The following is a 15,501-nucleotide window of genomic DNA, read 5'->3' on the forward strand; positions in this document are numbered from 1 at the left end:
TACAATATAAGAACATAGCAGAAGTTTCAAGGAAACAGATTTTTATTGAGTAATAAAAAAGAATGTCCTTTAAATTGGCTACCTGGGAAAAACCTTGTAGTGATTCAAGCAAAGACTTAATGATCATCTACCAGGTATTTGAAGAATTTTGAAGTTGAAAGAGACCTCAGAGGTCATCTAGTCATAGAATCATATAGAAGGAACTTTTTATGGGATATGTACTTAGAGGATCTTGAAGGCTACTTTCAAACTCTTTAAGATTCTGTAAGATCATGAGATGAGCACAAGGCAGTGAAAATCTTTGTAATTATTTAAAAATCAAAACCCTGTTATCTCTACCTTGTTTGTTCATAGTGGATATAGCTATAGCTATAGCTATAGATATGCTTTCCTTATTAGTGTAGGATTTTGAGTCATAATTGTTTCCTTGACACTGCCTACTATTTGGCCATGTGGTTCTTCAGTTATTTTCAGTCATGTTTGACTCTTTGTGAATTCATTTGGGGTTTTATTGGCAGAGATACTGGAATAGTTTGCCATTTCCTTCTACAGCTTATTTTACAGATGAGGAAATTGAGGCAAATAGAATTAAGTGACTTGCCCAGAATGACATAGATAGTAAGTATATGGGCTCTGATTTGAACTTACAAAAATGAGTCTTCCTGACTTCAGGCCTAGAACTCTTTCTACTGTGCCACTTAGCTGCCTCCACTGTTTGACCCAGCTTCATTACTTAAGTCCATTTACTTACTTACAAAATGGCATATATAGCATCTACTTCCTAGAAGATAATTTTCTTCAAAATGTGAAATCATAGTCTTTATCAAAATAATGATGGGTTTTAATGATTTTTAACTCATTTTTCTAGTGGGAGCCAAATTAAAAAATAACAGAATTCTGCCCTTCATATAGCTTTTTTAATTTTTTTGTTACTGGATCTCCATATTTTACCTAGTCTGGAAGTGCAAGGACTATTCCTGGGCTTCGTCCCTCTTTGCCCAGCTTGGAAGCCTTACCTGCTTCTTTTTTGCCCTAGACTAGTCCTCCACAAAAGCAATCTAGTGACCTTATTTCTGGCAACTCATCACATTAATGCCAAACTAAGTGTGGACATCTGATCAGTCTGATCAATTTAGTCCATTGCTTTTCCTAATTTGTAAATTCAAGAGAACTATTAGACTCTCTAGTAGGTGGGATTATAGACATCTGCCAACATGTTTAGCTATAGTTTTCTAACATCAGTAGGCTTCATAAATTCTACCTTAGACAAAATTTGCATTGACCTTGCTCACATCTAACTTTTGTCCTTTTGTTTCCCCTTATAATTACAGTAAAAATCTAGAAATGTATTGCTTGAAGAAAATGGTAGTTGGTATATTGCCACAGAAAGTATTATTAAATCCAGAGAATAAAAAAAGAGCAAATGTATTAAACTTTCTCATTGGGATAATTGCTTTGATTTCTTTGTAGGCTCATTTTTTTGGTTTTGTTTTATTTTCCTCAACTCAGATAACTTTTATTTGTATTTGTTTCTTTAAAGTCTTTATTTACATTTGGTTCTGAATTTCTTTGGCATGGTTCTTATGTTCTTAAATTCTCCTTTTTTGACCAATTAATTCATATTTTTCCCTGGGTTGTTTAACTATAAAGGCAATTCATGACACTGGCAACTGAATTTGTAGAGATTTGATGAAATTTGTTTTGATCAACACTGAATGAACAGTATTAAACTGTATAATCATATTTTCTACATATTTATTACTAAAGAAGAAGTATTTGGATAAGAATGGAAAGCTCTCTAAGAACACTTCTTTTTACCAAATTCTGTAGGTTTCATGAATATTGTTTGAAACCATAATTTAAATCCTATGGAGATACTATTCATCTGCCTTCCCCGAGATGACTCCTATTGTAGTTATTAATGAATAAAATCTAAGCCAGTTAAAAATGGGGATAATTGGCTTTTGCTAATCAGTTTAGTACTTTGAAGAATAAAAGGATAAGAATGATATTCAAGGCTACTCCATGCTATATAGTACTAAGTTATGGTGTTATCTAAACCACCCCTCCCTCTTTTGCAGAAGCTATTGCGACAATCTTGGTTACCATCCACTAAGTGCTGCTGACTTTGGAAAGATCATGAAAAACGTCTTTCCAAACATGAAGGCACGCCGCCTGGGCACAAGAGGCAAATCAAAATATCCTTTACTAGAACAGTTTTCAGTAATCTCTTCAACACTTGCTTAAAGAACATCTGTTGTTGTAATTCAACCACTAACTAAATTTAGAAACAAAATTAAATCAACAAATGCAAACACCTAAAAAAAGTAGTAAATTTTGTTTTTCTAGCTATCATCATACTTCAAGAGGAACAGCTTTGATAAAAGACTAGTTCATCCATTGTATCAGAGTAATATAGTCTTTACCTTCTTAAGACTGTATTGTATTATTTAGTAGTCTGATCTCATGCTCTTAGAAATAAAGATATTTGAGATAGTTCACAATTTAAATAATTTAGCATATTAACAAAATTAAGGAGCAATGCTTGTTTTTACACTCTCATCCTCTTTTGTTCATCATAGCTTTAGAAACTTAAAATATATTGCTATAAAAAATAAATATTATAAAATATGACATAGAAAAATGTACTAACTAAAAGATTGGCATCAAAAAATATTAAGTCTGGCAGTTAAAACATGTACTGATGATAGTAAAAATAAAATTTAGGTCAGAAGAGAAAACTTTACCTTGTAATGGGGATCAAATGTGAGACAAGGAAAAACAAGTGTGTATAAGTAAAACTTGGAGAGACATTAAAAGTAGATGATAAGGCTTCTGAAGGATAGTGTATATAAAAAGGGAGGTCTTGTGTCACTTGGAAAATACATGAGTAAATCTTTGACATAATAACCAAAAAAACTAGCTATTATGGGACAAATGAGAAGAAAGGAAAAGTGAGATTGCTCATGCTATTTTTACAAACTGGTTCCATTTGGTATTAAACCATTTATTGTTTTCTGATCCCATTAAGGATTTCACTTCCTGGGCTCCTGGACATAATCAAGGGTGTCCAGATGTATCTTTATCATCTTAAAGATGAGAATTTTATGTGTTCTAATGGAAGAGGCATCAGGGGAGAGAGAAGGTTAGAGGCCTTGTGACACTCTTAAGGGATATTTTGGCCATCTGCCCCAAGCAAAAGTTTTTCCCTTCTTTGTGCCAGGTTTCCATTTGGCTATTCCTCCCCTACTGACCAGTTTCTCTGAATTAGCACAACTTAATGGGGCAATTTATCCATAAATTTATAGCAAGTGACAGTTGTTTAGTTTCATTTCAGATGAGTAAAGTTTTACATGTTCATTTCAGTTTAAGAGGATTCACAGTATATTGAAAAATTTGATATTAAGGGTTTTAGTTAGGTAGACATTTTTATACTGATTAGATTTTGATTTCTACATGATTACTTTCAAATCCCTTTTGACTGAAGAGTATTTTAGCACTTAACTCTTTGTTACATATTGCTACAGTGGACTAAGGAAAAAAGCTTTTGTTCATATGCCAACACTGCCCAACCTTGACTTTCATAAAAGTGGAGATGGGGTAAGACATCTGTTTTGTTTTATTTTTGACTTTTTAACTAGACATGGACAATTTAACATTGACCTTGAAATCCATGTAGTGTAATCAGATTTAAACAAAGCTAGCATCAAAAACTGTGCCTTTAAGAAATTAAAATAAACACTCCACAGAGATTAAATGCCCTATAACTTATAACAAATTATTTATAATTATCAATAAATTGGAGCATAATAATATTATTAATGATTTAGAAATTATTAGTATAGTATGCAAATGTTTTTACAAACCTCCTTTTCATAATTTATAACCTTAGTCATAGTATTTCTGATGCCTTTGCGGTTGTATTTACTGTTTTCATTGAGATGGTCATCAGCTAATTTCATTCTTTTTTATACAATAGTTTCAGGTTCTGACATATTGTGTGTGTGTGTGTGTGTGTGTGTGTGTGTGTGTGTGTGTGTGTGTATAGAGGATGCATGTTCTCTAAATGTACTTGAATAGAATTTTTCTTTGAGGTTTCTGAAAGTTAACTTTTCCTTTTTCCTTTGATTAGTTGGAAGGAGCCGAACCTTCCGGGCAACTCCAAACTGTTGATGAGGAAGTTATCTCTGCTGCCTGCCGCCTTGTGTGTGAGTGGGCCCAGAAAGTATTAAGCCAGCCATTTGATTCAGTCTTGGAATTAGCTCGCTTCCTTGTAAAAAGTCACTACATAGGCACCAAATCGATGGCAGCTCTAACTGTAATGGCAGCAGCACCAGCAGGTACTAAATTAACTATTGTTAGAAAGCTAAAACTAATCCAGGGGCTTGACTATATTTAGAATTAATATAAAGAAATAGAATTAATATAAAGAAAATTTTAGCTAGAAGGGTTATCTCTTTAGTGTTAAGATAATTTGATGAGAGCTCTTGTTGTGTTTAACCAGTGTATTCAAGAAGTTTGGTGAGCCTCACAAATGGATAACAGGATGTAGTTCTTAGTATGCAAAGCTATTTCTGTATATGTGTGCTGCTGTGCTGCTTTATAAAAAATTTTAAGATTAACCCAATAAAATTTTATTGATTCCAATTAGCATTGCTACTTCAAGATTTAAAGAATTTTTTTAAATAAATTCTTCCTAAGAAAGAATTTTTTTTTACTTATGATAACTTACACTTTCCTTGAGAGAGGGACCTTTTATTTTCAATAAGGATTTCAAACATATGATGTGGCAGGCATGATGAGACTTATTTTTAAACTTGTTAATACCAGAACATATGTGTTCAAAATTTTCCCCTTTAAATGAATCTGTTTAGGAGGCTATACACTATTCTAAAAATACAAAGTATTTTTGGAGTTCTTTTGGAATTGCCTTCAGAGCTCTTTTACAAACATGATAAAATTGGCCTAATTACTTTATAATCACACTGTTTTAATCTCAGAACTGTAGTAGCCAATCTGAGCATTCATCTTATTTATTAGACTTATCTCTGACTTTAAAAAATGTTCTCTTCACCACTTTTGATGACAATCAGAAGAATGTTATGAACAATTGCATCATCATTAGAATGATTGTATAGCCTCACAATGTTATCATTTTTAAATGAACAGCACCCATTTGCATATCTATATTCTGGTATGTTTGTTTATAGTTTGTACTTTAAATACTTATAAAAGGTAGGTCAAACTTCAATCAGTTTATTGTTGGAAATAAAAATAGAGAAATATAGATTTCATAAAAGGTTTATTAACATACAAGCTAAATTCATCCTATTACTGAAGCATATTATTATGAAATTATATCTCAGATTGAAATGTAGTCTTATGAAATACTTCATAGATTTCAGGTAGCTTATCCAGTCTCTTATGAGTTCTTAATCACTATCTCTGTCAAAATATATCTACCAAAAATTTTAAATGACTGTGTTCTGCTTTTTATTGCTCTTATTTTAAGATTATTTTGGGATTTACATTTTGGCAAGATATCTTTTTTTCCTAATTTGTCTCTTTCTCTGGATTTGAATTGCATAACCTAAATATGTATTATAACTATGTACATGCACGTGTATACCCATGCAAAATATATTCTTTAAAGGATTCCGCTTTGCAGGTTCTTATGTTGTAGTTACTGAAAACAATTTTTATCTATTTGATTTTTAGAATTGTCTTTGTGGGGACTTGTAACTATGTATTTGTGAGAGATGAATAGATAGACACATGTACTATATACATAATATATACATACACATGAGACATGTGATGGTAATTTTAGGATGTTCCCCCCAAAACAAATATAATTCAAATACAGTGTGATTGAGTGGCTAGAGAGAGCTAGCTAGCATCAGAGTCAGGAAAGCATGGGTTAGAGTCTTACTCTGTCATCTCCTGGCCATGTCATCAGGGCATGTGCTTTCACCGCCCCCCCCCCCCAGTCTCCTCAGGTAATCTCTTAGACTGTGAGTAGCAGAGGAGATGCTGCTCCACATTTTTAAAAGATTTTTCAAACCAGGAGTCCCTCCAATGAGAAAATCATGGGCTCAGTCAAACATAAAACAAAATGGGATAATTATAATTGATACCTCTTGTCTGCAGAGTCTATTGAATATTCTCAGAAGTGGCAGCATTCTTTTTTGTCTTTTGAGTGTGAATTTGATTTGAGGAAATTTACTACTGCCTTCTGTTTGACTTGGGCAAGAGACTTAAGCTTTGGACCACATATTTTCCTCATCTCTATGAGCAAGATGATCCATAAAACTTCTTTTAGTTCTTACCATCTGTGAGACCATGTTGGTCATTTACATTTTAGAGCACAATTTTCCCCATAAAAGTGTACATATTAATTAAGTTCTACTATCTTACCACAGAAATCTGTTTAATAATTTTTAAAAAACTAAAATATGCCACCAGTAGTGATAATATAAATCTGACCACCATTTGTAATAATATTTTTATGAGAAAATGCATTAAAAATACAGCTTTTGAAAGCATACATTTCTATTTCTTTCTATCCCCATTTACCCTGCCAGTCATTGTGAGTAGGATTTTCCCCAGTTCCAAGCATCTAGTGGTATTTCTTGGAATCCAGGGCAGGAGTGCCAAGTAAAAAGGGATTAATGAGAATTGTCAAAGTTTTCAAATTTTAAAGAAAAGGGTTAAATAGAATCTCTAGTGGGAAAGAGAATAAAGATCTGGTACAAGGCAGCAAAGAGTAGAGATAAAAGGGATGGGCAGACAAAGGCAAGAGTTACAGCAGAAGGGGGCATTCTCCTTTTTTCTCCTTTATGGTAACCCACTTATCTTTGGGGAGGGGGTGGTGGGTAATGCTTAGAATTGGGGCTTAGGAATATGTGGAGCAGTTATAGAAGGGCTTTTCCTGAAACTTCCTTTATGGAAGGAAGTAAAATAATTTGGACATACCTAAATTAGGAACCTGTAACTGAAAGCCTCATAGAAATTTTTAGTGAATAAGGTAGTAATAATATTTTGTTTCAAAATAAAGAGGTACTATAATAGAATGAAATTGGTTTTAATGTGTTTCCCAAGCCACAAAGTGTAAGTTGCAATCAGTTTTTGATTGCCGTTAGAATAAATGTATAACCTCTCTAGAAGAAAGTCATTGACATTTTATGGCAATGCTTCATATTTTAAAACTATATTTTCTTGGTCTTTTTTCAACTCTATATGTTATAATATTTTTACATGTCATTTTAATTAAGGAATTTATTTTTTGTATTGAAATATGTACATATGTGTTCAAGTAACATATATATATATATATACAGATATATATATATATATATGTTTCTTTCCTGTTTCCATTATTAAAAAATTAACTCAGATTTCTAGGAATAACATTACACCTCTATTATCTTTGACCTTTAGTTTTTCCTGAAATCAAGTGATTTCAGGTTTTTGCAGGTTTAATCATATTCCAAACTAACATTTTAAGACAGTATTTTTTTAAAAAAATTTAATTGATATAGTTTATAATGAATGATTTTTCTTCCCTGACTTTTCATTCTATCCTCCTTCCAACATTTTTCTCATTATTGCTAATGAAAAATACCTCTGCTACCCACTAAAACTTTTTAAACTTGCTTTTGCACCTGATGGTCCCTGGTCCGTCATGTGGAGAATCTCTGCCTCGTTTCCAATTTTGGTCTGTTTTCCATTTCCACACAGCCCTCTGTGCTCCGCAAGGCCTAGGAACATTTTTAAGGGACATGTGTCAGAATATATACCATAGACCCAAAGGCATTTTTTATAAAATTGCTGTATATATTTTTTGTAAATAGTATTTTTTTAATGGCATGTAAAGACAATTTTCAACATTTATTTTTTTATAAGATTTTATGTTACACAATTTTCTCCCTCTCATCTCCCTTCTCCAAGAGGGCAAGAAGTCTGATATAGATTATTATGTTAAACATAAAATTGCTTTATTTTTAAAGAGAGAATTGTTAGCAAGCATTTTATTGAGTACAATTTACTTCATTTCCATTACATTAGAATTTATTTTTTGGAGGAATTGATTGAATTTTCTCTCTGTAAAATACTTTTCATCACTTCCCATACCTTCTTTTGAATAAAGAAAGCACTGTGTAAAATCTAAAGCCTCATAGAAAGATGATCTGTCACTGTGATTATTAAAGGTCTTTGATTTTTGTCTGCTGATAGCTTGTAAACCACGTGTAGGGATATTTGTTTCTTTCTGTTCCTCAAACAGTTCTGAATATAATTGTTCTTCCTTGAAAAGCTACCATTTGTTTTAGAGAAAACTTCACTTGAACAATACTTTGTTATTTTGATATTAAATTTTGACATAAATCCTATAAAGTTAGAATTATAAAAATTGCTAAAGGGAATAATTTCTAGATGTGATGTTTTGTCTGTATGTAATATTGTTCTTTACACATTAGGCACTTTATTGAATTGCTTTATTTTCTTTGTGTTGAGTTGCAAGAATACAGATTATAGATTTATCAAACTGCAGCTGTTATCAAATAATGGCAATTTCATTTTTATTTTCAGGAATTAAAGGTATCGCCCAGCCCTCTGCTTTTATACCCACTGCTGAAAGCAATTCCTTTCAGCCTCAAGTGAAGACTCTACCATCTCCTATTGATGCTAAGCAGCAGTTGCAACGGAAAATACAAAAGAAGCAACAGGAACAGAAGTTGCAATCTCCTTTGCCAGGAGAGTCTCCAGGAAAGAAACTAGAAGGAGCTACAACCAATGGAGTAACTAGTATTTCTAATGGAAATCCTCCAATCCTTTCTCCACAGCCTATTGGTATTGTGGTAGCAGCTGTTCCCAGTCCTATTCCGGTAATGTTATCAAGCCACTTTTAAATACTTTCAACAAAATGTTTCAGAAAATTGCAAAATTTAAATAAATAACATAGAATTATACTTAGTTTAACTGACAAGTTAGCATACAAGTTAGCACAGTCTTAATTATTAATATAATTATTTTGTCAAATCTTAATACATTATAAAGCCATGCAATACAGCTAATGTTTGGACCCATTCTCCCATTTAACTAAATCCATGATTTCATCATTATAGTATCCTCCTTTTGAAAACCTTTGTCTCCATTGCAGTTCAGCAATGTACTATAGCATTGAGAGGCTAAGTGACTTGTCCACCATCACATTAGCAGTAGGTTCAAGAATTAGATTTGAAACAAGATCTTCCTGACTCTGTGATCCATTCTCTGTCCATTCTGCCAGGCTACTTCTTATTGCCATAATAGCAAAATCAACTGCTTTTGTATTCTCTTTTGTAAAAATATAAGGTGATTTTTTTTTTTAGGTTTTTGCAAGGCAATGGGGTTAAGTGGCTTGCCCAAGGCCACACAGCTAGGTAATTATTAAGTGTCTGAGGCCGGATTTGAACTCAGGTACTCCTGACTCCAGGGCTGGTGCTCTATCCACTGCACCACCTAGCCGCACCTAGGCGTTTTCTACGAGAATAAAAGTTAACATTTCCAGTGGGATATCCTACTAAATAGTTGTTGCAATTAGTAGTTTATACTTTAAAAGTATTTGAACAATACAGACTGATTATTTTTGGTTAGAGTTTGACCAAGACCAAAGATTTGATAATCATAAAAACCACAGTTTTTTGATTTTAAAAATGCATGACATTATGCTTATTTGTTGGGGGGGTGGAATTTTGTTGTTAGTTTAGGAGGGTCAAACAATGTAGCTCTCAGGATAGTAAAATAGAATGGTGTAATGTCTAGAGTACTGAGTAAAAGTTGGTAAAACCTGGGTCCAAATCCTGCTACTGACGATTAGGAAACTTTGTGACTACAGTCAAGTTACTTGATCCAAGTCTCAGATTCTTCAGCTATATAAAATGTGGATACTTAGGCAGTACCTATCTCACAGGTTTGTTGTGAGGATAAAATATGATTAATTATGTAAAATGTCTTGTATACCTTAAGATGCTTTAGAAATGTTAGCTATTAGTATTACTCTTACTATGATGATGATGATGGTTAACCAATTCCCATTCTGATATGAAGGAAATATATCAATATATTTGAATATATAATTAACTTAAATATTTACACTCAATTCTAGACTTGACTCATTGTCTGTTGGCAGTATCTGTCAGATTACATGCATTGATAGACACGATCTTGGGTTGACCATCTAAATATAAATTATAGCCTAGACAATAGACCTTTAACATATACTTGGTTTTCCCTGTGTGTGTAGTTGGAGGTTTTTCCTGTGGGTATGGTTGAAGCAACTTCTCTCATGTGATTATGGGTATTATCTAGGAGACTGCATCATTCCATGTTTTGATGCCATCAACACAATGTTATATGTGGACAGGACCATTTGGTGGACCTCACCATCTTTAAAGAATCCTCCTTCAACTTGAATTATGTGCAGAATCCTCTCCATAACAGTGGACAGCACCTTTTCCAAGTGTTTGTTTTCCCCTCTTTTATTTTGCTTTAATGTTATTGACAATACTGTGAAAGAAGATTATCCTTATTATATCTTTACCAGAATCTCATATAATTTTGATAAAGAAAATACCTTGTTTTTAATTAATCAAATGTTCTTTTATAAACAACAATTTCCAGTGATGGTAAAATTAAGTCTAATTTCTTCTAATAGCCTCTTCAGGAATATCCTTGATGTATATGTGATTGTGTAGATTATTCTTAATAGTTTTTGTATGGATGGGAAAGTAGGCAGATTCTCTAGTAATTACTGATATTTTCCTTGTTACCTTTAGGGGGAGGGTAAGAAAATTCAAGGTTTTTTTTTCTCCCATGCCTTTGATCTCTTCTACTCCCTCGGATTCCTTGAGAATTGATTTCTCAATGCCTTTTAGTACTAGTTTTCTTTCAGTATGCCTGGTCTCTTACTCACTTGCTTTTCTTATTTTTGTTTTCTTAAATGTCATTTCGGCTTCCTTTAGAATCTATCTGAAACTATGATATTAAGAGTTCAAATGTAAAGGTTCTACTAATCTTAGAAGATTTTTTAAATATTTTGTTGTAAAAATATGTAAATCTTTCACATATTTTATAATGAGATATTAACTACCCAGTTTTAAATATAATAAATTTTTTATTCAGAGCTGGGTTTTTTGGTGCTCACCATAATCTACCCCTTTCCACTTCATTTCTCAATGAAAATATGATAGGCATGTGATATCTAAGTAGTTTAAAAGTCTCCATTACTATTCCATTACTTTTAAACTACATTTTCCAACTTATTTTATGTCTTGATTTTCTTCCATTTTTGCAGTAATGTCATTAACAAAATATTTAATTTGGAGGATCTTTCTGAGTACTTTATAGAATTCTTCACCTGCTCATCTTATGCAACATATATATTAATGCATGAGTAGTCAATTTCACAATAGTCTTTTTAAAATTATTCATGACAAAAAGTAAGAATTGATCAAACATTCTATGAAATGATATTTATTAGCTTTGAACTCATATGAAAATTGTCTTTGTCAACTCATTTATTTGCCACTTCAAGGAACATCTGTGAGAAGTTTCCCATTTAACTATAACTTCATTTTGTCTTCTGGTTTTGATCATAGGGGAAATCAAGATTGCTAAGATTCATTTATACCTCTAATATGTCTATTTTTTCTCATTGGAAAAAAATCGTACATTTAGAATACTAGCAACTAAATTAATATTTAGCACTTTCTCTCCACCTTTTTCCACCTGTACTGCAGAAAGGGAACTCTTAAAGACCAATCATCTTTTTTTTTTCTCATTGTTTCATGTGTGGCAAAAAGCCACATAATTCATTACCAAGTTGCCAGCCTACTGGAAATGTACTTTTCCACATTTAACTGTGCTGTTCCCTGGAAAGCAAACACAGTAAGTTCTGGAAAATTATTAATGTTTCAGCTATACAAATTCACTTTAGAATTCATTTGGATAACTTCATGTGTACCATTTAAAATAAGCAGCCATTCTGAACTCTTAACACTTTTATATTATGCAGTATAATACCATGCACAGAATCTCAGTGTTTGAAAGGTACTCCAAAAACCATCTAGTTCAACCTATATTTGACCTAGGATCCCTTAGACATCCTCCCCAAGAAAAGCACATCCAGCCTTAGCTATTAAGAGGAAAATTCAGGGGGTAGTGGATAGAGCACCGGCCCTGGAGTCAGGAGGACCTGAGTTCAAATACAGCCTCAGACGCCTAATAATTACCTAGCTGTGTGACCTTAGGCAAGTCACTTAACCCCATTGCCTTGAGAGAGAGAGAGAGACAGAGAGAGAGCAAATTCACTACTTCCAAGGCAGACCATTCTACTTTTCAGTAACTGATTGTTAAGAAGTTTTCCCTTACGAAGTCTCTACCCTTTGTTCTCAGAGCATAGTAAAACTAGAATGTGACAGCCATTTATATTCTTAGATGTGCTCATGCTGTTCCCAGTGTCATTATCTCTATGCTAAACATTTGAGTTTCTTTTCTCAACTCTGTTAGAAGGATACATTGTAATCTTACAAAAAATAAAGAAGATAAAAATCTTATCCTCATGTTTACAATAGGATGGTAGAGACAATTCCAACAACTATCTAAATGGAGAATAGAAATAACAGGAATATAAAGATTATCATAAGATTACAGATTAGAAAGAGAAGGGATCTTAGAGATCAGTTAGTTCAATCCCCTTATTTTATGAAGAAATGGGTAAATGTCTTGCTTAAGATTATATAAGTAGGAAGTACTTAAGCAAGTACCTTATCCAAGAATACCATAAAGTATCCCATTCTAGCATGAATATAATTTTTTTATTTAGTATTAGAATTTAATAATTTGTCAAACATACTTAATGTGACAATGAATAGGTTCTAGTCCTGGTTCTATCACTTATAGCCATAGGATTTGGGCAAGCCACATAAGCTTTCTGAGTTCAATTTTCTTATATTAAAAATGGATGATATTTCCTATTTCAAAATTTTTTTAAAAGCACTTGAAAGCCAAAGTGCTATGTGAGCACTGGGTATTATGATAAGTAAGTTCCAGAAAGACTTTTTTGCAAGGCAAACTCAACTGAATTATAATTTCATACCCTAGATACCCTCACCCCTGACCCCCACAGTACCCCTGCCAAAATCCTGATAGAAATAGAACTTCAATATATCTTTTTTTTTTAGGTTTTTGCAAGGCAAACGGGGTTAAGTGGCTTGCCCAAGGCCACACAGCTAGGTAATCATTAAGCGTCTGAGGCCAGATTTGAACTCAGGTACTTCTGACTCCAGGGCTGGTGCTCTATTCACTGAGCCACCTAGCCACGCCAAACTTCAATATATATCTTAAACCCAAGTTTTAATAAGATAATATCTTCCCTTCTTATAATTTCTTGTAATCATTAATTCAGAAAACCTTTTTTATTATAATGTTTTCATCTTAGAATTGGTTTAGCTTAGAGGATTCTGAAGGTGTAGCTTGATTATTTTTTTTTTTGAAAATCATATTCTATGGGGTGGCTAGATGGCATAGTGGATAGAGCACCAGCCTTGGAGTCAGGAGTACCTGAGTTCAAATCCGGCCCCAGACACTTAATAATAATTACCTAGTTGTGTGGCCTTGGGCAAGCCATTTAACTTTGCTTTGCAAAAACCTAAAAAAAATTATATTCATTTCTCTTTTTTCTCATTATAGACAAATGATCTTATGAGATTTAGAATTACAATACAGTAAAGATTATTCTTCTTTTCCATTGGTTGTTAGATCTTTTTTATTGATGAAGCCCTATTAGATAACAATATCTTTGGGTGACATGAATCTAATGGTTTTCTTCCAAGGACGTCTAGTTAATACCAATAACCTGTAGATTTGTCCTTTAATCCTATTAGTCTGAAATTTTATTGAGCAATTTCCGGAAAATGGTGCTTGATTATTTCCTTCCAACAATCCTTAGATTATTTCTTGGAGTTCTGCCTTTTAGGTCAGTCATTTCTCTTACCAGGTTTCAATGTTTGTCTTCCTTTGAGTTGTCTGAAGTTTTTGCTGATTTTCCTGTCAGTTAAACCTCCAGTTTGGGTATTTTATTTTTCTCTTGATTGCTTTATTTTTCACCATGTTTTCTGTGATATTGACTTTTGTTTTCAATTCATTTTCAATTTTTGTTGATGGCAGATCGCACTATAGATTTCATGCCTGTTTTTACTAACAGCAGATTCTCATTTCTTAAAATATCCTAATATGCAATTTGATACATCATGTATTTTAGTCTAACTTCATTTTGATGACGTTGTTGAATCTGTATAATTTTTTTTATTTGCATCATTTCATTTCAGTATCTTTAATTCATATCAAGTAATTTTTAGCTCTTCTGAGTGAAAGGGATTGGGGCACTGAATCCTCTCCCTCTCCACCTACTCAGTATTTTTGCACTCAGTGCCTGGGCTTGTTGAAGCTGGGAAGGGACTGCTCTTTAATGGGGGATGGTAGCCTTCTTTTTTCATACTCTTTGGTTTTTTTATGTTTTCACCCTGGCATTCCAGGAAAAATTCCTTTGAGCATTTGGGTCTTGTCTTGGGTGTTCCTGAGGAACTCAATGGACTATATGAATCAGGTACAGAAAGGAAGGAAAGGAAGAAGGATTTAATCAAGTACTTACTGTGTGCCAAAACTGAGCTAAGTGTTTTACAATAATATATCATTGAGTTCCTTCTCTCCTCTTGCCTGATGTGAAAACGTCTCTTAGTACCAGTCAGCTCCAAACATTGGCTCAAAATCTTCAGACCTCTCCAATTCCAAGGTTTCCACCAAAGCTGGAGAGATCCACCTCAAGACTGTTATCTGACTAACTTTCTGTTCCAGACACTGTCCTATTTGATCTTGGCAAACTTTTTTTAAAGGTATCTATTGTATGTATATAGAACTCTATTGAATTCTTCTTCTATAAAGCTTATCTATCATCTCACTCCTAACCAAGAGGCTGACAGTACTCTATGCAAAATGGGAATATAATATTTGCCAAAACATGATTATTAGGTCAACTCCAAATTGTAATGATTGAAATTCAGAAGTCAGGTTAAATGCTTGTGATCTACTTAAAGAATGAATTGTATTTTTTCAAGGCAATGGGGTTAAGTGGCTTGCCCAAGGCCACACAGCTAGGTAATTATTAAATGTCTGAGGCCGGATTTGAACTGAGTCTCCAAGGCCGGTGCTCTGTCCACTGCACCACCTAGCCACCCCAAGAATGGATTTTTAATCTCCAGTATCAGTTAAATAGAAACCACTTGTGATTTATTAACCTATCTTAAGCATATGACATTTTATCTGATATACTTCCTTCAATATTTCAAAATATTTGTGATTTCAGCATATATCTAAAGCAAAATACAATTCCTCTGTGTCATAGTAAATAGTTTCATGTTGTTTTGGCCAAAAGAGTTTGTGATTATATGGCCAATCCTCTGG

General features: G+C 33.1%; 1 protein-coding gene across 3 annotated transcripts in view; it reads left to right on the plus strand.

Moving 5' to 3' along the window:
• RFX7 (regulatory factor X7) overlaps positions 1–15,501 on the plus strand; it is a 201,484-nt gene that overhangs the window by 177,410 nt on the left and 8,573 nt on the right. For 2 of the 3 annotated variants that reach the window (XM_074234610.1, XM_074234609.1), the window contains one exon: positions 8,590–8,885. In XM_074234610.1, the coding sequence (XP_074090711.1) occupies positions 8,590–8,885 (296 nt within the window). Of the gene's footprint in view, positions 1–2,081; positions 2,199–3,515; positions 3,601–4,132; positions 4,341–8,589; positions 8,886–15,501 lie in introns of all 3 variants that reach the window. The other variant, XM_074234611.1, reaches the window with a different exon arrangement.

The sequence above is a fragment of the Macrotis lagotis genome, chromosome 4 (genome assembly GCF_037893015.1).
Source record: "Macrotis lagotis isolate mMagLag1 chromosome 4, bilby.v1.9.chrom.fasta, whole genome shotgun sequence".
NCBI lineage: Eukaryota > Metazoa > Chordata > Mammalia > Peramelemorphia > Peramelidae > Macrotis > Macrotis lagotis.